Source organism: Scophthalmus maximus, chromosome 1 (assembly GCF_022379125.1).
Source record: "Scophthalmus maximus strain ysfricsl-2021 chromosome 1, ASM2237912v1, whole genome shotgun sequence".
Taxonomy (NCBI): Eukaryota; Metazoa; Chordata; class Actinopteri; order Pleuronectiformes; family Scophthalmidae; genus Scophthalmus; species Scophthalmus maximus.
The window spans coordinates 13587300-13610208 of record NC_061515.1 but is presented as its reverse complement, the minus strand read 5'-3'; the positions used below and the strand labels follow the sequence as shown (position 1 = coordinate 13610208).

The 22909-nt window shown below is 43.6% G+C and overlaps 2 protein-coding genes and 1 long non-coding RNA gene across 7 annotated transcripts; 2 read left to right on the top strand and 1 right to left on the bottom strand.

Annotated features, from left to right (window-relative positions):
* The first annotated feature begins 574 nt into the window (after positions 1–574).
* Positions 575–9866, top strand: u2af2a (U2 small nuclear RNA auxiliary factor 2a). Of its 5 annotated transcripts, none has more exons than XM_035642124.2 (13): positions 576–1180; positions 1954–2098; positions 2719–2751; positions 4600–4635; positions 4950–5053; positions 5220–5371; positions 5515–5631; positions 5722–5860; positions 5994–6073; positions 6527–6649; positions 6990–7076; positions 7515–7763; positions 7877–9866. In XM_035642124.2, exons 1-13 carry the CDS (start codon positions 1132–1134, stop codon positions 8009–8011), a joined length of 1449 nt encoding a protein of 482 aa, XP_035498017.1. In that variant the 5' UTR covers positions 576–1131; the 3' UTR covers positions 8012–9866. The 5 variants fall into 5 exon arrangements, with proteins under 5 accessions (XP_035498038.1, XP_035498029.1, XP_035498017.1 ...); XM_035642115.2 differs by having other exon boundaries at positions 5722–5878; XM_035642129.2 differs by lacking the exon at positions 2719–2751 and having other exon boundaries at positions 5722–5878.
* LOC118315675 lies at positions 9086–14634 on the bottom strand. The gene is made up of 3 exons (XR_004794903.2): positions 14498–14634; positions 10446–11102; positions 9086–10016 (listed from the first exon to the last, which is right to left on the bottom strand). It is a non-coding gene; the product is annotated as an uncharacterized LOC118315675 (long non-coding RNA).
* On the top strand, positions 12973–21564 carry cacng6b (calcium channel, voltage-dependent, gamma subunit 6b). The gene is made up of 5 exons (XM_035642671.2): positions 12973–13074; positions 14845–15587; positions 17989–18063; positions 19569–19706; positions 19903–21564. Exons 2-5 carry the CDS (start codon positions 15224–15226, stop codon positions 20121–20123), a joined length of 798 nt encoding a protein of 265 aa, XP_035498564.1. The 5' UTR covers positions 12973–13074; positions 14845–15223; the 3' UTR covers positions 20124–21564.
* The last annotated feature ends 1345 nt before the right edge of the window (positions 21565–22909 follow it).

The following is a 22909-nucleotide window of genomic DNA, read 5'->3' as shown; positions in this document are numbered from 1 at the left end:
TGACTGCAAGGATTAGTTGAATATACAAAATAGTTTTCTGTTGATCAAATAATCACCTCCTGAAACCTGTGTCCAGTCCTCGTGACAGACATCAGACTTTAAACTTCTCCCAGTACCGTACGGACGCTGTGGCTGTCGGTGTCAGCTGCAGCCGCAGGTCAGTGGCTGTTTGACCTTCAGTCATATTGTTGCAGTCTTGATGACAAACTGCCAGCACTGTTGGTGCCGTGTCATGGCGGGACATAAAGCAACATAAGTGCCTTTGTTGTTATATCATTTGGCCTTCCTGTGGGAAAGTGTAGCCTATGTAGATAGCTCCTCCGGTTGGTTTGTGTTTGGATTTATTTTAATAATTGATGGCGTTTTATTTTAAATGAATTACATTTTTGGCTTGAAATTTAACTGGTGCTCTGCTTGGGGGGGCAGCTCAGACAACGTGCAGACACAAGAGCAGACTCTTATAAAACTGAACTTAGTTGAACTTAGAGAGAGAATGAGGAATGAGCAGAACTAAAACCGTTTCGTCTGTGTTGGGCTAAAGCTTCGCTCTGGAGATTTCTTACCACTCACCGGAAAACCTGTCATCATCAACTTCCGGTGTCACGGGGAACCAGGGAGACGGGGCAAAAAAGCGGGCATACCGAAATCTTTCTCGTTTTCGTCAGGCTTGAAATTTTAGATAGCGAATACATTTTGCTCGTAGAGCCAAACAGCCGAGGCTCGTGGGCCAGTGACCCCCCGGGATTCGCGTTTGGCTCGGCGGAGAGTCTCATTCATTCGGTGTTCGTAGTCGCTAACTGGCTAACGAGGCTCCACACCAGCAGGCCTGCTCTTCTGGACTTTGCTACAAGCTAGTTAGCTACCGTTAGCAGGCTAACCCATGCGAACACGTTTTCTTTCACAACGATTCCGCCCGCCGCGTTGCAAACAAACACCACGTCGCTAATGTGTGTGGCCTTTAATATTTACTGCGGATTAATTTGTTAAGTCGTTTGCTAGATACGGCGAACCCACCAACTGCACGGCGAGGCGCTTGCTTTTTTAAGTGTTGACTTTGTAGCTAGCTCGCGCTAGCCACCGCCGACTGAACAACGCAGTCACCGAAAGCGCAGCAGCCCGCGGACCACAAAGATGTCGGACTTCGACGAATTCGAAAGGCAGCTCTCCGAAAACAAACAAGGTAAATGCGCCGGTTGCACGGCAGCTATTCAAAACGCCATGTGGTGCTTTTTTTTTTTAACGGGATCGCCGCTATCGTTGTAGCTAACCGCGGGTGCGTCTATTCGCTGGAGCGCTGTGTGCTCCAGCGATGGCCTGCAGCCTCGCGTCCCTCGGGATGCGATGTAGCTGTGAACGCGGCGGCCATAAAACACAAGATGTGTTTCTGTCGTGACCACACGTCGCTAGCTAGCTGGAATGTACACAGGTAGTTCTCATTGTGTCTTGTGGACAGGGGCAGGCTATATCGTGGCTCTGCGGCTGCCCCGGCCAGCTGACTGTAGTCGGGTCAGTTAGCACTCGTTACTTGCAGCTGTTGCGTACAATGCACATTTCTACTGTTATTTACCGGCTGATGTCTCCAGCTTACTCTGTTCCACACGATGCTCTCTCTATCCAGATGCTGTTTGCATGCAATACTTCACGCTTACATTGTCAGTCTAGCTCATTGTGAGCCAACGGTCTAAAATACATACATCTGGTCATTTCACTGAAATGCTACTATTTACAACCTTTAATATTACCATGTGTGGTTTAGTATGTTGGACAGTTGCTCATTAAATTTCAAATTTCCATCTGAGGTGAATTATTTAAGCCTCTTAGATAAAAGCTATGTGGCTGTTCCCTGTGCTACTGATGAATGTCCCTTAAGTTCTTCTATTGTTTGGGCAGCTAGCCATGTACTTAACCCACGTTGTACCTTTTTTGTTTTGCCAATAAACACCATCTCTGCAGCTGAGAGGGACAAAGAGAACCGCCACCACCGCCGGTCCTCCTCCCGCAGCCGCAGCAGAGAGAGGAAAAGGAGGAGCAGGGACCGGGACAGACGCAGCCGAGACGACCGTCGCACGGACAGTAAGGAGCGCAGGCACAGACGCAGGTTTGTACCTTCATACAACTACACCTGGATCATACATATATCACTCCCTACTGGACTTGCAGTTCATGTCCTTACCACTGGGTAAAAAAAAAAGTGTTTCATGCGAAACAGGACACTGATAAGACTGATTTTGACCACATTCATTTGAAAAAAATTGGTCACACAGATGTACATGAGTATGAACACACTTATTGAAGTTTGGCATCGCTCTTGAGTGTACACACATACATGTGTTTAGTCACACCAGCGTGTATTTTTTTTACACCCTTGACTTTGTCTTTGCATCTAACCAGTCGCCCACTTTACTCTTAGTTGCTGTGAATTCCAAACTCAAGCAAATGCAAACAGAAAATAAAAAACTGGACAAACTTAAAGGGAGAGTAAGTGATTTTGGAAAAAGATGAAATGTTGTTTTTCTGACCACACTGGCCGGGGCTCGAACTCGCAGCCTCGGGCACGGCAGATGGACGTGCTAGCAAGGAGGCCAAAACCCTTGAGTCCTAGAATCTGGCGCTAGCACGTCTCGTAAGGTGTCGCGGAGTGATGCTTACACACTGCACACACAGTGTGGTTTACAGAACCAGGGCTGTGTAGAAAAATCTTGATTTTTTTTGTTTCAGCGCACCACAGAACCAACAGCTAGCAGAGCGTGGGTGAGGAAATATTTGCTTAATTTTACAAATCGTGTATTGGATTAAAATCGCTTACAGTCCTGTTAAACCCTATACTTTCATTCTTGGCAATAGGGAGCTCGAGAGCTGTGTGCATGGAGTTAAACAAAATGTGACCTCAAAATGGCGTCTAAACGCGTGTACATTGATTACTGTTATATATTTTGCTATTTCATGAGTTTACTGGGCTCCTAGAATTAAAACACTGAAAACTGACTGCCCTTTATCTTACAAAATATTGAATATTAATTCACTAACAAATTGACCATCGTCTATTATGTTTTTATGTTATCTGTCCCAAAGCCCTTTGTCACACCTGTCACATCTTTGCCTCAAGCACATGGGACCAGGTTTTGAATACACAAATCGACAGCCGCTGCAACCTCTTTTACATCCTTGATAATTTAATTGAATGATTGGTATTAATTGAACTTCTTGTCATTTTTGATTCTTTGCATATTCACCACTTTGTCGTTATGATATGTGATACTTGCAGACATGCACTTTGCCTGTGGTTGTCTCAAGATGAGCCCGAGCTACATCCTTTGAGTCTCTTTAGGCCTTTTTGCTCTAAGAACATTTTCATACAGGAGTTAGTTCTTTCCAGGTCAACACCAGCACCTGTGATAAATGCCTACCATCTCCCTGACAAGCCTGTCAGGGAAACATGCTTGGTTTTGGACGTGTAACGCCCATCCACCAATTTAGATTTACATTACTGTATTAAAAAAAAAAAGAAAAGCGTACCAATATAAGTAGTGGTTGTGAAATTCTATGGATTACATTTATGCAAGATGAACTTTCATCAGTTTGAAGCCACCATTCTCTGTAAAGGCTGCTTTAATACGCTCTTTTCGCTTGTTTGTAAAGCTTGCCAACTCCATTCTTCTTGCTGGCTATGAATAACTGTTGCTCCTTCTTTGTCTGTGCAAATTTAAAACAAGTTTCTTAGGTCCACCCAGTGTGAGCACCTGGTCAGAAGATGAGAAATTTGGACCCCCCCCCCCCCCCCCCCCCCCCCCCACACACACACACTCTGCAGCTGCTGTGTCATTTCTGCCTTTATTGCGTTGTTTGGTCCCCAGTGGTTTTGCATGTCGGCAGTGAGTCTCACTGATGTGTGGGTGCACCATTCAACCTTCTCAGTCCGTATACCGATACCTGGACTTAGGGTGTCAGTCAATACAGATTACCAATCCACTGCCAATGTTTAATACAGACCGACCAATATAGATTTTTGTTGGCCGAAATGATTCCCAAGATGTCGTTATCATGACAAAGAAATGTACTTGAGGCTTTATATTTTACTGTTTAATCATAAACTTTATTATAAATAACAAGCAAACATTACAACCAAATATGTTGAATTCGAAATTAAGATAATAAAGCCATTTTATAATGTAAAATGTAAATAAAAAATGTATCTGCAAACATAAACACTGATGTATGTGAAAGGCATATCGGTCAATATTGTCGGCCAACCGATATATTGGTCGGACTCTAATGTTTAATACATTTTATGTCGCACTGTGTGGAAAAGACTAGGATCATTATTTGTCATAAAACTTGTTGGCATAGCAAGCGTGACGTACCTCCAAACTGCTGTCAGCTTCGCCACATGCTCCCTCCATCTCCTTTTAGAAAAATGTCTACTAGCACACTGCTGATGAATGATGTAGTGTGCGCACGTAGATGTGCATAAAAATAACTTGGGGATGAATTGAATAGATCAATAGTGTCATAGAAACTTGGTTCCGGTTTTTGTGGATATGTTGGAAAATGTCATGATTGGTTTGAGAGAAATGTGAAAAACTTCCAATGTCATTTCAGCTCACCAGCCAGCTTCCCCCAAGACAATGCTGGAAGGTAATACAGAAAACTAACACATAGCTGGTTTGTGCATTATTGCAACAACTGCTAGTGAATCTGTTTCTAAATCCTATTGCCTATATATATCTGCCTGGATTGGGTTTTCACTCCCTTCTTTTCCCTCTGCCATCAGTTTTACAATATCTTGATTGATGCAAGTCCACCCAAAACTTTCTCGATTTTGTAGTTTATATTTCCTGAAGACTTGACCCACCACCAGATCTAGTTGTTTTCTGCCGAGCTAAAGAGAGAGACCGTTTGTTTGTTAATCTTTATACTTTTAATTCACTCACCTGCTCCTACTCCAACAGCCGTTCCCCACACCGTGAGAAGAAAAAGAAGGTGAAGAAGTACTGGGATGTCCCTCCACCTGGTTTTGAACACATCACTCCCATGCAGTACAAAGCCATGCAAGGTAACGATCCCACGTGTCGTTTTTATTTTACCCACACTTTGTGTCTTCAGAGTTGAAAATATGTTATGTTGTACTACCCTACTGCACAAGTATGAACTCTATGGTGAGCGTCAAACATATACGTATAGATTGTTGAATGTTTCCTGTTTTTGGTTCTGCTCTCCAGCTGCTGGCCAGATCCCAGCCACAGCCCTCCTGCCGACCATGACTCCTGATGGCTTGGCTGTCACTCCCACCCCTGTACCTGTGGTGGGCAGCCAGATGACCCGGCAGGCCCGCCGGCTCTACGTGGGCAACATCCCCTTTGGTATCACAGAGGTGAGGAACAGCACAGTGTTTGGCTTTTTTTAACCCCTGGTTATAAACACATCAGAGCACCCCGTTTTTTTTCCTTGTGTTATTTGTAGTTTCCTTTATTAATTTAAAAAAATGTCAAATCCCCTTCTCTCTCTTTTGTGTAGGAATCCATGATGGACTTCTTCAATGCCCAGATGCGTTTGGGTGGTCTCACTCAGGCCCCTGGAAACCCTGTCCTTGCTGTGCAGATCAACCAGGATAAGAATTTTGCCTTCCTTGAGGTTGGATTATGCCCTCATAAATATGTAATTTGATCTATTTTGAAAAATCTGATTTAAAATGTAATCACCTATAATTGTGCCTCTGCTTAGTTTCGCTCAGTGGATGAAACTACTCAGGCCATGGCCTTTGATGGTATCATCTTTCAAGGCCAGAGCCTCAAGATTCGCCGTCCCCACGATTACCAGCCACTGCCGGGCATGAGCGAGAATCCCAGTGTCTATGTGCCTGGTACACAGCCAATTAATGGTTTTTAACCCTCAGTACTTGTGGCATATTTCATACGTTATTACCAAAATATGCTCTACCGTTGCTTGCCCTCTCTGCTTATTTTTTCCCCCTGCCGTCCTTGTATCTCTTGTAGGTGTGGTGTCCACAGTGGTACCTGACTCTGCTCACAAGCTCTTCATTGGAGGCTTGCCCAACTACCTGAATGATGACCAGGTCTGTATTTCTGCATTTAGCAGCTTTGCCTTCAAAACAAATTTGTGTACAGCACAAATTCCTTTTTAAATCGCCATTAACTACCCCTTTTAACTAGCTTTTAACTATTGACTATACTTTGTTTCCAGTATTAATCACTGCTCAGGAAAATTGAAATAACCTGGGTTATCTTTTGTACTGCATCGTCTTTGTTGAATCGTGCCCTGCTTCCCTAGAATTATACACGTTTACACTATTTAGAGATCTTTGACATCTTCAGCATTACTGCAACACAAAAGCAAAGTGGCAGTCAAACACTGACAGAGAAATGATGAGAGAAGTCAGGTGATATGGCGCTTATTCTCGCAGGAGTATTGCCCTGGCAATACTAAACTTAGAGCTGTGTATCCACATGATGAGAATGTCTACAGACAGTGGAGGTTTTTGGATTTCATTGAACTTTCTGTGTCTCAGGTGAAGGAGCTGTTGACGTCATTTGGTCCGCTGAAGGCCTTCAACCTGGTGAAAGACAGTGCCACAGGCTTATCTAAAGGATATGCCTTCTGTGAATATGTTGATGTCAACCTGAATGACCAGGTAACACAGAAGAAATTTATATAATGTGTCTTATTCCCCTTGTTAACACCTTCACACAAGCAACAGTCAAAAAGTTGAAAATGCATGTTTCTGGTCATAACATATTAAATACCCCTTTACACTACAGAACTAATAAAGTAGACGTATAGTCAAACAAATCAAATGAATAATTACCCTTACTACCTTTAAAAAAAAAATAGATATATATTCCTTCAAAATCCTCACTACATCCTATGAGTCTGGAGAGACATTGATAGAAACTGCAACATAACTAAATTACTACATTATCAGTAGTACATTTTTCGAAGTATGATTTTAAACCTTATTAATATCCTTACAGGCTATTGCTGGGCTGAACGGCATGCAGCTGGGTGACAAGAAGCTCCTGGTGCAAAGAGCCAGTGTGGGATCCAAGAACGCCACTCTGGTGAGTGTCAAGGGGCTGGACAGATGACAGCAGCGTGGTGGGAGCCTAAATGCTCTTTACGCTTGATCTGAAGTGGATAAGAATGTATTTCCTAATCAGATCTACTGCTGCAATTAGTCTGATGCATACAAATTTTTTTCTCAAGGAAACTGTTTTATTTAGTGCCAGTGTTTTGCGTGGCACCACATTAAGTGGCAACTATAAATATAAAACCAAGACAATGTCTAGAAGTAAGTGAAACAATGTTTTGTGATGAATGTGAGCCAGTTATTAAAGGGGTTTCTTAACAATGGAAGCGGGAGGGAAAGCCCTGTCTACTTAAGTATATAAAAGTAATACATTTGACATGTCTTCTTTTTGGCCAATGAGATCTTCACTGAATGACATTGTAGACGTCCTTTTGCCAAACACAAGACTTAAAACATTCTCTCCTTTCAGACGAGCATGAACCAGACCCCCGTGACGCTGCAGGTGCCAGGTCTGAACAGCTCAGTCACTCAGATGGGTGGGCTGCCCACCGAGGTGCTGTGTCTGATGAACATGGTGGCCCCAGAAGAGCTGCTGGATGACGAGGAGTATGAGGAGATCGTGGAGGACGTCAGGGAGGAGTGCAGCAAATACGGCCAAGTCAAGAGCATCGAGATACCTCGCCCCGTGGACGGCCTGGAAATCCCTGGGACTGGCAAGGTAGGAATGGTTACACCTGATTATGTTATTCAAAAATTTAATTAAACACTATTATAATACATCAAGCATTAACCTAACCTGTTTTGTCTTTTTGCTTTTCTAACACTCTGTAGATCTTTGTGGAATTCACATCCGTTTTTGACTCCCAGAAGGCCATGCAGGGGTTGACAGGCAGGAAGTTTGCCAACAGGGTGGTGGTGACCAAATACTGCGATCCAGACGCTTATCACCGCCGGGACTTCTGGTAGAGGGAGGATGAAGTAAAGGGGGGGGGGGGGGGGGATTATTATGTGTACTGCCCATTTCCAAATCAGCCCCCGAATTGATTTGGTAGAGCTACATTACAAGTAGATGTGAGAATATTAAGCATTTGACAAATGGTTTTGGTGACATCCAATATATCATTTGTGATCTACGTGAGATGTCAACCAGTTAACAGTTATTTGGAATTTAGACAGGCTATGACTGGGGAGGGTTTACATTAAGTCCAAAAGAGAGGGGGCTAGGTTTGGGTGGAGAGGGTGTAGCTGTGTGGGCGGGGGCATCAAAGATTTTTGAGAAATGTGTGTAATAATAGGTGCAGGGTGGGGTTAACAATTTTTATACTTTGTGAAACGGGAGTCATTTTGGGTGGGCGGGGGGGCTGCAACACTTAAAGGTTTGTATTTAAATGGAAGTAGCCTGTTTTAAGTACATTAGGGAGGAGTAGCGGTGGGGAACCATGAGAGGGAGATGTGGGGGAGATGGAGAGGAAGATGGAATGTTTTTGGTTTGACTGTCTAATGTAGGTAAACAGTAGCTGTAACATCCACGTCAGTTTCGCCATCATTAGAAAGCCAAGGGGAGACTCTTCATTACTGGATTTTTTTTGTCATGTTTGGACATTTACTCATTTTCCTCAGACTACTGCCCCCCGACTGGTAGATGAACTGTTGTCTAATTGGACTCTATCTGAATGTCAGCTGTAATTGTTCTGAAACTTTGTGTAGCTTCTCTGATTTGAGCTCTAATATCGCTTTGTATTCAGGCTGCAGAACAACACGAACTGCAGAAAACAACATATTCAAAATGCCAATTTTTTGTTTTGTTTGTTTGTTCTATTTTCTGTAAGTTTTTCACGCCCCTCTGTGTGTACATCTTTTAACAGCTGAGATTGTTTTGTCTCAGCAGCTCAGTCTGATTTAAATTCAAGAGGAAATAAGTGACAGGGGAGAAACAAACAGATTGGTATCTAATAGGGCTTTATCTCTTCCTTAACAAAAGGCCTTAATCTTCTTACTAAAGAAAGAAAATTCGGCCCCTCTATCGATGATGTATCCATGTTTATATGTTACTATTTCCTGCTTCAGCCTTGCATCTCAAATATACATTCTTATACTCCGGCAGATTTGGAATCCATTGGTTTTTTTTTTGTTTTTTGTGCGACATCTCACCTATTTGACAAGACCAAATAAACATGTGACTAATACCCACGACTCATGTTGTACTACAGAGTGAAACAAAATCACAACACAAAAGCTGTTCTGTGAACTTCTCGCGAGTCAAAAAAAAACGACAAATGGATCTGCAATGGCTGGACCACAATGGAGAATTAAAAATAAACCTAACGAACGGCTGAAGACAAAGAATTCCTATTCTACCCCTAATTGAATTCAAACAAATTAATTTGACATTTTACTGTTTTTATGTTAGCCTTTGGAGTGTTTTCACCTTAGGGGTAGTTGTCAGGATATTTGAAACGATCAGGATCCTCCTAAAATCTGCTTCTCTGACATCTCCCTCATCTTCTGCCCTTGTTTCTATGAGGACCACATGTTCATACTGGGTTTGAGACTATGCTTTCATTTGATACTTTGCTTAAGATGGCGCCGAAGAGAGGTTGTGTCCGTGATAACACTTTTGAGATGTTACTCCTTACTTTCTGGAAATCTGCTTTTTTTCAGTGTCACTGTCATTGGATTTTCTTTTTTTCTTCTCTGGAAAAAAAAGTGATTTCTTAAATGATTTAAAAACCTAAAACCACATGTAGTTTATAAAAGCAGAAACAGTCTTTCATTTGTCCAATTTGTTTTCAGATGTTGATTAAAAACTGAATTTACATGATGTTTTGTTTCAGTTTGCTTCCTTTATATTGAACACACCTCATCCACTGTTAATTGTGGAGATGGAGTAGAATGGAGCCATGTCCAGTCAGTTTCCTGGTGGCATCATTTGTAAGGCCCTGTAGTGGATGGAAATGTCCGAAGGATGGAGCTGTTTTATAGTAAAAAAAAAACTGCTGCTTAGTATATGGAGTATTTTTTTCCCCTTGGAAACTCATTAGCTCCTTTTCTTTCTAGAAAGACGAAACATATTGTCACCCAAATATTTATCAAATGCACTTCTAAATGGAAATGTTTGCTGATCATTTCAGGTCTTTTAAAGTTATATCACATTTATTCTACTCAGTTATCTAATCTTTGCCTTACAGAGGGACGCGGCCCGACATATACAGGGGTCACTTTCGGACTTACTGATTATCATGTTCCCTTTTCACTGTTTGTCACATGCTTGATTCTAAACCTGCACAAATAACCTCAAATCATGTGTACAGACTAATTTATCTAAATGAGGAATTACTTATTAATAGTGTCTCTCTTTTCCAGTTGCAGCACCTTCCATGCTTCCTGTGTCAAAACCCACCACAGAAATGGAACAGTCTTTCTCCCTTCACATTTCACTCGGTCCCCCACGAGCGCACCGTCTGGCCCAGCAGCAATAACTGCCATAACGCCTGTATCCACCTGGGACCTATTCGACGGGGAGTTCCTGTAAAGCAGTTACAAGAAAAGCAACAAATCTCTGACATGAAGTGATGTCCTGTGTCAGCTCTATACTCCCCGTCTCCATCTGCATCACTGCACCCCACTGCACAGAGCCCAGCAGTGGGCCCACTGATGTAACACTCTGCTGTTCCCTGAGGGGGCACATAAAACAGCGGCTCTCCCAGGCAGCTGAAGCCACAGCCACTAGAGGAAACGTGTCAGACTGACCCTGCCTCTCATGTAGATCACAACATGCAGGCTGCTTAACACGAGAGCCATTAAACGTTATTGGCCGCCCTCCCCAGGCCTGTTGCGGCAAGTGGAGGTTTGCGCATAAGTCATCTCCCTCTAGTGGTGAGTTGTGAGACCCCGTTGATCGTCATTGTCATTCTGGGCAGTGCCTCCCCATTGATCTTCATTCAGAAAGATACAACACTGCAGCAGTGGGAGAGTGGGCTGGATGCAGCAGTCTGTGTACATGCACCAGTTTGCACCGAGCATTGGGGGAGCAGCAGTCGTGGCAAACAGACTGCACCTGCAAAGAGAGACGAGCCGTTTCAAACATGGAGACCAATGTTAACAGTGATGATTTGATTATTTGAAAAATCTTACAGCCTTTTTTCTTTCGCAGAGCCGAAGAGGAGTCCCATGAAAAGACCAAAACCAACAATCTGTATCTCAATATTTTCTGTCTGTCTGTGGCTCTCAGCCGAGACCTACATCTTTAAATATGGGCCTTGTGTAATATATATTTCAAAGCGGAATAATTTGCTTAAGAAGGAGAGTCTTTACAGCGAAATTCTGTTTTTAAAAGTTTAATGGAAAACCATAGGCTACTCAGGAATAAGCTTCAGTACGTTTGGCTTGAGCATAAAAGTTAATAATTAATTGTTAATTGTTTTTTTTCTGCATGGTCTTTACAAATCATTAAGAAGATATCGCCAGATTTATCCTCTAATTGGAACAAAAGGGGGGGAGGACATTGCCAACATTGCTTGGCGACATCATAGTAAGGGATGGCTGCAGCTGTGATGTGTAAGTATGGCCAGTATGCGCATGGCTGCATACATGTGTGCAGTTCAGAGTGTTCAAGCATAAATCGGCGCTGCTGACAGGGGACAGGGGAGTGATGTGCAGACGAGATTGTTCGCATCAGCATACTGTGGATTATTGATGGCCCCGGAATGTGTGCGGACACTTTCTATCAAGCTCACATGATGGAGGAGCAGAGATGTGGGCTGCTTCATTAGAGGCAAAGTCAGGTTTAAAGAGTGGACACACATATGTGCATTAAAACAGCCGGCCCCCAGGCTCAATCTATTAATCATGGCTGCCATGTGCCCAGCGTGCTCCTTTGTCCCTTTATGAGAAGGTCCATCTGCAAACTGCACCAGAATTCAGCCCTGTGGCCTAACTGCTCTGGACATTGTAGGTGTTTATTTTCCTGTCACAGCCTACAGCCAGGTTCGTCCCCTTCCTCTTTCGATTCTCTCCCGTTCTGTCTCTCTGTGCTCGACTCACTCTCAGTCTGTACCCCTCCTCCCTCCCTCCCTCCCCCCCTCCCCTGAGCGTAGCTGCATGGCTACTGGGGTTGGCCCCTCTCTCGCTGTGCCACGTATGTAACCTAAACTGTGGAAGAGCCAAGCAGGGCTGGGCCACGAGCAAAGCTTTCCACAAGACCAGGCTGAGTCTCATGTCTCTCTGGGCTCTGTTCAGTGAGGAATGAAATGGGGGGCTGCACATTCTCATTTTCTTCCCCCCTCAACCCCCTTCATCTTCAACCCGTCTATTTGGGCATTTTTGCATCTACACCTGTCGTTAGTGCTCTGTTACCTTTTGTATTCCAATTTTCGTCTCATTTCCCTCTCTTTGGTTATTTCCTCTATATGTGTCCTTGTCTGCTGCTCTCTCCGCCTCCCTGTTACACTTTCAATCTCTCTGTCACATTTTCACTGTCGTCACAGTGTATTGTGTTGCTGTAAAACGCTGCCCTGGCCCCTCTCATATAAACACAGGCTCCTCCTTCACCCTTACTTAATGTCATTAACAGGTGGCTGTCTAAAATAGACACACACACACACACACACACACACACAGCAAGGCTGTCACAGATACAGGCGTGTTTCTAATCATGCAGACTGGGCTGTTGTCATATGAGCGGACCACCCTGCTGCTCCTTGGCGCACTGATGTAAGAGCTCAAACATGTACAGAGTATGAGCAGGGCGAACGTGCATTGCACTGGCAGTGACACACACACACACACACACACCACACACCACACATGCACCACACACACACATAAACATAACCATCAACACCGTTAACCAACCAGACTGCAGCCCCCTCCCCTGTTACACTTTCTTTCCATAACCCTAACGTGCCTCCTCCCTACCCCTCCCCCCCCCCTCTCTCTCTCTTTCACTAACTCTCTCCCTCACCACTCTCCCCCTTTTATTAAGTTTCAAGCGTCCCTTCCTCCTGAACCGAACAACACACACCAAACAGGTCAGACTTATTCTCCTTTTCGCTCAAGTCCATTAGCTGCTCGTCGCTTTCTGTTGCCCACATGTCACACAGATGTCGACGGGGCTGTTGTAGGTGAAATTATAAAGAAGTGGTTCCTCGTTGTCACATTATTAAATGTGCCTGTGCGCACAAACGTATCCTCTGCTCAGCTCAGCAGCTCAGTCGGTGGACCATAGCTTTTGTTGCATTACAACCCACAAAAACGTGTGTTAGTACTGTGCTTTAAATAATCCTTAATTACAAACTAGGCATTTGTAGGAGTCACCCCTCCCTCAGTGTAGCCTGGCAGCCTCTCACCCCACTGATCACCCTGTGGTTAATATGGATGAAATGTGATCAAGGTTTGTAGTTCTATGATTTCTGACTTGGCTGTCAGCGGCTGCCCTCTTGTTACTCTCTATCACAGTTAATGTTTGAGGAAGATACTGAGGCATGGTTGCTATTACGACCTGTGGTGAATTCCAAACATGTCTGCTTTTTGATGGGACTATTATATCCCTTTACAATGGTTGCCGTCAGTTAGTGACACGATGAATCAATGTTATCGTTTATTGACGTTTAGCGGAATAATATCGTGACGATATGATGTCATTGTTCTACACATATGAAGAGCTTACTGTCATGCAGTGGAACAGTTATTTTCTATAGATAGATAGATTGATAGATTCTAAGTAACTAATCATCTCAGCTCTAATTGATATCCCAGCCTTGCCAGTGACTATAGTGTTTTTCTGATTGTTTATAAATGTCTTTCTATTAACCGTCTTGACACTATTGCTACACGCTGCACAACTTTAATTTTGGATTTAAGTACTGTACACTGCTCTCTATGTTTTTACTCTGCGAAGAAATTGTACAAAGTACTGACTCTTCATGTGGGTCCTCGCCTACATAAAACCTCTGAGGCTGTCAGCGCAAAGCTCTGAATTAAGTGATCTACCAACTGTGTGTGGCCTGCTGGTGCTGCCTTCGTAACTGGCTGGGCCTCTTGCCTCCACTATGTGACCCGTTGGTCTGCTCGGCGGAGTTAATTACTGCAGCCCCCCAACTCTGTCAGAAGGACCAGGCATGAATTATCACCTCTCATGCACCGTGCGCCGAGTGGCGACACTGTTCTGCCCTGTCACTCACGTCGTTCAAACTGCTCCAAAGGCCCCTCACTCACACTTGGGCATAACAGAAACAACTTTATGAGCCCGCAACCCTCTGCAGAGCATGTCACACACACACACACACACACACACACACACACACACACACACACACACACACACACACACACACACAGGCTGCAGATTCCTAGCGTTTACCGGCACATGTAATGTCGGATGGGAGGTATTTGTGGCAACCCATTATCCCGTCAGATCAAAGGGGATCAATGTCGGAGCCAGAGATAGTGTACCTGCTCGGGGATGATGACTGTTCTCAATTCCTGGGAAAATAGAAGACGGGTGGTCCAGTCTGGCGCTCTGGTTTTGGCTCTCACCTTGACCCTGCACCAACCAGCCCCACTGGCTCATGCAGCCCAATTGTTTCTTCATCTGAAGCAAAATCTGCCTTTCAGGGAAACACCATATGGCTTATCTATTGTTGGCTGAGAGCACGTCATATGGCTTTTAGGGAGGGAATACTGTACATGCTGATAAAGCTGGTGGAAATTAAATATTACGCTGGTGATGAAAGGATTTTGCTCTTGTGAAGCATATGCCGGCTGCTCTTTCATCTTTCTGTTTCATCTCTCTATTTCAGAGGACTGGACGGAAAACAGACACTGGGTCTCCTGGACCTGCCTTCCCGTCTTCTCATTTTATCATTACCTTACTGCATCTGCCCTCTGCTTAATTGTAGCTCTATTCACATCTCTTCCTCTCAAATTCCAGCATTCTGGACATTTATTTTTACTCTTTTCATTCTGACTACTTTTGCTCAATTTACCCATCATCACAAGATTGTTGATAGCTGTAACTCTATTTTTTCCACGACCAAATCTAGAATCTCTTCAACTTTAGCCTCTCCTCAGTTTCTGTCTTGACCTCTGTTAGATCTTTTCATCTATTGTTTGCTGCCTCATCTTATCCTAAGTTTGTTTCCTTGTCGTCCTGGTCGGGCCTGGACAGTTGAGATCAGTATGTGGTCCAACTTCTTTGTGCAGCAGGATGAGGACGGTCGCATCGGGGTGGCAGGGGCTGGACAAGGTGTGGGACTGGGTGGAATAAAGGGTGGAAGGGGACAGAGGCGGACCCACAAAATGAGTGACAGCCAGGAGGGGAAGATCAAGCTAGCCTTCTTTGTCGCCATCATTGGTGTGACCCTGACAGTTTTGGGCATGGGGACAGAGTTTTGGGTGGTGCTGGCCCAACCAAAGAATTTCATCGGCAACCAGACCTGCCAGATGGCCCACTACGGCCTGTGGAAGGGCTGCATCCGCACCCTATGGGTGGCTGACATTGACCCAGAGAGGACGAGCTGTGGCCCTGCTGAACTACCTGGAGGTGAGACGTCTGGCCGCTGTGCGTCCATGTGAGTTTGTGTTCGTCTGTCTGTCTGTTGTCCGTGCTGCCTGGGAGGTGAGCAGGTGAGATATTCTGGAGGGCATGTGTCTGTGTTTGTTTCTCTGACTGTCTGCCCTCGTCTGCTTCTCTGCAAACTAAATTGCCCAGCCATGCAAGTCTACCAGTATCAAAGTCAATTGATAGAAAACGGCCAAAAAGATGTTTCTGAAAAAAAAAAAATCACCAGCTAATGAGAACACCGAGGGTGCAGGCATTACTCATATGGTATAGACCCTCTGGGAATCTGCTTACATTTGTAGGTCTTCTATCTGAACCCTTGAGGGACACCACGCTATCACCATAGGTCTAAATACAAACTATTTCCACTCCCCCAACACAAAAAGGAAATGTCAGCAACAAATGTATGATTTTTTTATATATATTTAAAGATTTTTCCCCACACGTATGCTGTAAATGTACATCCACTGTAACGCTGTGAAGGGATAGACAGAGGATAGCTGTGTATGTGAAGCTGCCTGCATACATATGTATCTAGGTCATCCTACAGATAATGTGCAAATTGAATCATTAAAGAAATACGATGCTCAGAAACAGATCTGAACGAAACAGTGCATGCAGAGGACCACAGTTCGGCTGTTTGCAGTTCTTTTCCTATTGTAACGACATAAAGCAACACAGGGTTACATCCGGCATTATACAATATTATCCTTGTGATTCATAACAAGGTCAGTGTAATGAAGCATTCTGAATATCAAGGTTTTCCCTTCACCGAGTGCCTCATCATCTCTTGTTGCACACACAGTACAGACAGGTGATAGAGGGGCCGACCACAGGTTCATTGTGCTGACGAACATCCGAGTTTAGAGTTGTGACAGCTCGTTTCTGAAAGCGCTTTATTCAACGTGACCATGGTTAGGGTCGGCGGAGTGTGTCGATTATCTGCACAATGACCCATTTCTGTCTAGAAAGTCCCGAGTTGGAGAGAGGCAGGTATTGCGGGATAGAGATGGACAGGAGCTTCTCCTGGAGTCGCCTTGTGTCTCCCAGAAACACACCGCTGAGAAACCTCATACAGCAGAGATACACGCGGATGATATATAAATATAAATACTTTAACATCACCTTGAATGACACGTCACAGGTTGTTTTTAAATCCATTTTCTAATGACCCTCCTTCCAAGTGTCCGTCATCTTTGGCTGCTTCTCCTAAGCAGATATAGGCTGTTTCTCCATCCTTCCAAGATGGTCTGCTGGTGTGCCAGTGCAGCCAGTATGCTTCTGACAATCTTTCTCACACTGTTGGCCCATGCCGCCAGTCACAGATGGCTGTGAGCTGTGTATGGAGGAAAACAACTTTTTTTTGCCATCTCGGCCTTTCTGTTTCACATCCCTGTTAACATGCCACTGGCTCCGGTCCTGAGCAAAGTGCGGGCCCGCTGATGCCGTGCCTGTCATCTCAAGACCAGCTATCCATCTTCGCTGGCTGCTGGAGAAGAACATGACGGCTCAATAATAATAGCCTCAGCAGGGGGAGTGCAGGCGAAATCACTTGGCTGCGATGGCATAATGTGTTAAAAAAATCCGTAGGCTGATAAATTGAGTGTCTGCTTCGACAACAATGTTTGCAAATGTGCCCGGGCACACACATATTTGTGTGTGTGAGAAATGTCAGAAATATGTGTGTGTGTGTGTGTACAAACATGTGGTCATCTTGCTCGTGTGCTTGTGAAGCCGAGTGGAATCTGACTGCTTCACAGTTTTTGTCTAAATATAGAGAGGGGGGGATTCAAGGAAGAGGGACAGCGACTGAGGGAGAGTGTTTAATGCAGTATTAAAGAACCCCTCTGTTTCCTCCCCCTTTTCGACATCGCCTGTTCCTCTCAACTCCTTCTCCATCTGTGGCTCCCTTCTCTCTTCCCCTTCACTCACCACCCCTCCATCTGGCCCCCTACTCACTCCTCCTTTTCTCTGCCATCTCACCCTCTGAACCTCTACCCATGTCATCCTTTGCTCACCCTCACCTCTCCATTTCCATCCTCCACCTGCCCCATTCCCTCTGTTTTCCTCTCCCTCTCCCACTTTACCTTCCACCCTCAGTGTTTCGCTGTCTCTCACCCTCTCTGGCGGCGCCATATGCTGGGCAATGTGGGTGTGTGTGTGTGTGTCTGTGTAGCGGTGTGTGTCTCTGGGTATTCCAACTAATGCTCGACATTTGGATATAAATAGGAATGATGCCTGGAAGGACAGAGTGCATGGATGTATAGGAGGCAAATCACAGAAGACCCGCAGCCATCCATAAGAGTGCGTGTGGGTGTGTGGGTGAGTGTGTGTGTGTGTGTGGGTCTCATCTCTCTGTCTGATCTTTTGTTTTTACCCACAGAATCCAACTGCACCTACTTCAAATTCTTCACCTCCGGGGAGAATGCAGTCATATTCAAGAAGACGACTAACAAGAGTGAGACATTACACCTTCCCCTGCAATATCTGATATACGTACAGACAGTTACTTAGCAGCTGCTACCAATATAATGATGTTCACCACTGTGCTCACAGGACCATACTGGTGGTTTTTGCATGTTTTAGCCCATTAACTTCTGCTGCCACCCACTTTCCAGAGCGAAGCCATAAGCCATCAGACTGATTAATGTGTTTACCTTACCATCCAGGGAGCCGCTGGTTTCAGCACAGTTTGAAGATCAGCGGGCTGTGACTTGATGTTTACATCACAGCGAACATAAAGTCATCTTTTTTGGGGGGGGTTTTGAAAAACAATTGATTCATGCAAGACCATTGGACACACACCCGGGCCACTTTATCAGGTAGACTTGGTAAAAACAAGTCTAATAGAAGGAATACATTGTTTTGTTGAAGCTGTTTAAGAGGTATCTTAAATAGATTTTATTGTCATTTTGGAGGCTGTAGTGTCTGGTAATGTTTAACTGTAAATATGTTTTGAAAAAAAGTATACCCCATTTATATAAACAAGGGGAGGTTTAATATAAAGATACATTCAAGCATATAACTAAACCACTGGCTGCTGTGGAAGATAGGGACTTAGTCATCATTAATCAGTCTAATAGCAGATGATGGCAGGTGAGCTTAATGGCTAAGCATTAACATTCTAGCATGTTCAAACTTACAATACTACCATGGCTTTGCCAAGCGGATGTAACATTTAGGCTATCATGTTCACCCTCTTTGCTTTCGCGTGTGAGCATGTTAAAACCTAGTCATGAATCAAATTACAGTTATAGAACTTTTGACCTGATTGTGGTTTTAGATGGAAGTCAGGGGTAGCAGCCAAGTCATTACAATTCATCCTGACAGGGACGCACATGTCTGTATGAAATTTCACGACAAAAAATTACAAAAACTGTAATGAAAAAGTTCTCCTCGGTGGAGGTTAATATAATGAAGTTTTCATGTTATAATATATAATATATATGTAATATAATAAAGTTTCATGATGCTTTCATTGCTGTTTATCACCTCCTTCTTCTTCCTCTCGTTCGTACAGTTTTTATCCGCTGTGTATGAATTATTTAAATTAATATTATCTGTGTTGAATATGGGTCGACTGGCACTGGCTCTTGTGAGATGTTGATCTGCTATTTGGTTTGCACCTGTTCAGGTTTACAATGCCAATAACATTTGTTTCAAACAGAGCCAGGACGGGAAGTGGCACATTTTTTTGTGTTTAGATTTAATATATTCACAATCAAGTGCAATTGACTGTAAGCCCAGTAGAATCAAACTTTGTGCTGCAATGCCTGATGGTACAAAATGACCAATTTACACACAGAATCTTTGTCATTCATTACCTGTCCTATCATTCCTGTAGGTTTCTTGCTGCATGGACTTAAGGATACCAGCTTTAACTGCATATATTTTTTTTTATACATAATCTTGCATATAGTTTTATATTCACCTACATCCATGTCTCTCTGCTCTCCTGTTCAGATCTGAATCTTGCAGCAGCTATCTTGGCCCTTTTGAGTCTGACCATGATGGTCACGGGCTCCATCTGTATCGCCATGTCCCTGAGCAAAGGAGTGCCCTTCTTTCTCAAGCCCGCCGCTTTTTGTTTCATCCTGTCAGGTGGGGCGTCACTTTCATATTACACTGAAGCATGGCAATATCCCCAAAAATAGGGATATTTGGCAAGATGATGATTATTTGGTCTTTATAGTCAGTTATTGTAGATATTTCAGTGCACATTGTATCAAACCATCCTCAGATTTAATTTGATTTTGTTTTAATCATATACCTCCGATTCTTCTTCCCTTGTGGGCAGGTGTGCTGGTCCTTCTCTCGATCCTGATATTCCACCAGTCCGTGCTGGCCTTGTTGTCCAGTAACCACGCCGTGCCCTTACACCATGAGCTGTCCTGGTCAGTGGCCTGTGTGGGCTCAGCGGGAGCCACTCTTATTTTCGGAGGTTTCCTCTTCATCATCCTCTCTCTTCCTTTCAGCCCCTGGCAGAAATGCTTGCCACACAAGAATAGCACCACCTAGCACTCGGAGGCTGAAACGTATGCAGTATTCTTGATTTTTTTCTTGAGAGTAAGTTAAGTATAAAAGTTCCTGAGGGCTGCAACATTGAGAGTGCTCTTGGCATTTCATTTGCCAGAGAAGTCATAAGAGGTCTTAATCAAACATTTGAAGAAAAGTCATAGCAACAATGAGGAAGACCCCTTGAGTTAGGTAAAAAAAATTGGTGGTGTTTTTATTTTTAATTTTGAATTATTATTGTTTTAAAGTTAAAAACAATTGGAGGGTTTGACAGGGCTATACAAATGACTATTTAATTGTTTTAAGATCTATGGTTTGCTTACTTCAACAACAGTCTAACAAATCTTTCTGCTGGCATAAGTAGAATGTTTTTTTTTTTAATGTTGAAACACTTATTATAGAACTTTTTGCAATCTCTTGATTATGAAATCCCATTTCTGCCAAAAAAGAAAACCTGAAAGCTTAGTTACAAATCTTTCAAATTAAATGACCACATATGATGTTTGTCCATGCCCTCCAGAACATGACACTGTTGCAGCGTTTTTCGGATGAATCCACTGGATGAAACAATTTGTCTGTGTCTGTTTAAACTGTAATCAATCACAGTTGAAGGACTAATCTGTTTTATGAAACAGACAAAGTTTTCCTTGTAAAAAAAAGTCTGATGGTATGGTTGACCCATCCATCCACTCCAACCTCTTGTTGCTGTACGACACTCATCTAACTTCCTCTGCTGCTCCCGTCATAACTACCATGACTGCTGGAGGACTTTGTATTTATTTTCTTATCATGCACAACCTTTTTTTTTTTCCTGGCAGAAATGGCCTTCCATAGCTAAGAATTCCTATGCACCATCAGGATGCATCACCATCAGTGTGGCAAAACAAAACCACACATAACATTTTTGATGATATTAATAATCAGTATGGAGGATTACTTTCAAATAACTTGTCATACCCTCTACATTTTAATATGTCAGTAGAGTGTCATCAATATTCTAAGTTCTACACCCCTTTTTTTTAAAAACTCTTAATATTTGATAAACAAGAGGCTTTGGTTGTCATTATTTATTGGTTGTGTGTTTTACAACTATTGGGTGAATGCTGCTTCAGTATGCGAATCTAAGATGAATGAAATCAATCGTGAGAAGAGATTAAAATACCATTTTGTATATCAGAGAATTGTATGGAATCACTTAATAAGCTCAACTCTGTACATAAAATTAATGTTTATTTTTGTGAATGGTCTCTGTCTGTTCAGTTGCATCAGTCAGTTAATCTGCAATGTCTGAAGTGGATACACTTTATTTGTGTCATGTGCTCAACTTCTCTCCAACGAGAAATGCTATTTTACAGAATATGCACTGTGCTTAGTTCTTTTCACGTGTATGTACAATATGTCACACTAGTTCTACTGTTCATTAAAGGGATTTGACATACAATAATTGCCTTCCTTTTGTCTGTTGGTGTGACACCCTAGCTGCCCTCAAACTTGACTTTCACTCATTTTCACCCCTTCACAGTGTGACTCCGGACACTTCTGCCAAACATCCACCTCCCCCGAACCCACTCCGCTATAATTAGGCCAGAGCTCATCGTAATGCATTTCGTTGCAGAGGTTTGGAAACCTTACCCTTGAATTCCAACTATGTTTCCCGCCCAGCCTATCCTAATACCTGTGTGCCCTCTCCTCTCCTTCTCTACCCCTGAACCCTCAGTATATCACTTTCCCCGCCGTCTCCAGAGGAACCCCGCGGCACTGTTCCTCTACCTCTCAGCCCAATACACGGAGACAACTGATAAAATCAGAGAGGTTTACTGTTCTCACACCTGGCTCTCACAGGGGAGTCGAGTGGGATCCAGACAGTCAATCACACACACACGCACACACACATATGCTCAAACTCCCAGTGGGCAGAAACTGAATCTACATGACACACTATACCGGTAGTATATATAGCTGTTAATAGTTCTACTGAGACAGTGACAAGTGATGGACGGGAACTAGTTGCGTGTTTGTAAATGGAAATGGGCTTCCTAGAATTCTTGATAAACTTGTAGATTTAATTTTGAAGCTCACGGGAGAGGAAAAGATCAGCTGTTGTGACTGAAATATCACCAAAACATCAATGGCTATGTATTCTAGGATGTATGCAAGACAAATAATTTTTGATTTGACCAAATTTTGAGAAGGAATGGTACAGGTTTCGTGGAGAGACATGCGTTTAGTCTGGCAGCCTCTCATTGTCCCTCCTTGAATCTCTCATCGCTGCATCACTGTGACTGTATCTACAGGGCAGAAGGTATGATAATAGCAGGGAAGGGCGCTACAGATAACTAATCCTCAAGGTCCACGGGCACTTCAAGGAATCTCAGGCCCTTTGCAAACAATGTGACACCGCCTTCACGCTGCTCATGTGCATCTGTATCACTTCTCGCCTCTGTGGAGACTCTTCCAACTAGATCCACCCTGGAAGTGTTCCCACATTCCTTCCTCCTGCCAGTGATGGATCATCTGAGGTCAAGCAAAATGCCCAGTGGGCTGAAGTGACCAAAGCAGACCTTGATGATGTTTATTCAAAATCATCCATGAGGTACCAGATGGACCGAGCGGAAAAAAAACTTTATGTACTCAGGAAGTGCAGAGGTTACAGAAAAGCTCCCTGCATTAATTTTCATTTGCTTTTCTCATTATCCTATTTGGCAAATACAGCCCATCTGGAACCATCCATATATTTGCAAATATTATGAGCCTCAGGTCTGACAGAGAAGGTTGAAGCCTTTTGGATG

What these genes read in the sequence shown, in the direction of transcription:
- u2af2a (XM_035642115.2), top strand. Translation starts at nt 1,132, where the DNA reads ATGTCGGACTTCGACGAATTCGAAAGGCAGCTCTCCGAAAACAAACAA. An exon ending in AGAATTTTGCCTTCCTTGAG is followed by an intron (nt 5,632 to 5,721) that starts GTTGGATTATGC and finishes GCCTCTGCTTAG; the next exon opens with TTTCGCTCAGTGGATGAAAC. An exon ending in ACTACCTGAATGATGACCAG is followed by an intron (nt 6,074 to 6,526) that starts GTCTGTATTTCT and finishes TCTGTGTCTCAG; the next exon opens with GTGAAGGAGCTGTTGACGTC.
- cacng6b (XM_035642671.2), top strand. Translation starts at nt 15,224, where the DNA reads ATGTGGTCCAACTTCTTTGTGCAGCAGGATGAGGACGGTCGCATCGGG. An exon ending in CCCTGCTGAACTACCTGGAG is followed by an intron (nt 15,588 to 17,988) that starts GTGAGACGTCTG and finishes TTTTACCCACAG; the next exon opens with AATCCAACTGCACCTACTTC. An exon ending in TTTTTGTTTCATCCTGTCAG is followed by an intron (nt 19,707 to 19,902) that starts GTGGGGCGTCAC and finishes CCTTGTGGGCAG; the next exon opens with GTGTGCTGGTCCTTCTCTCG.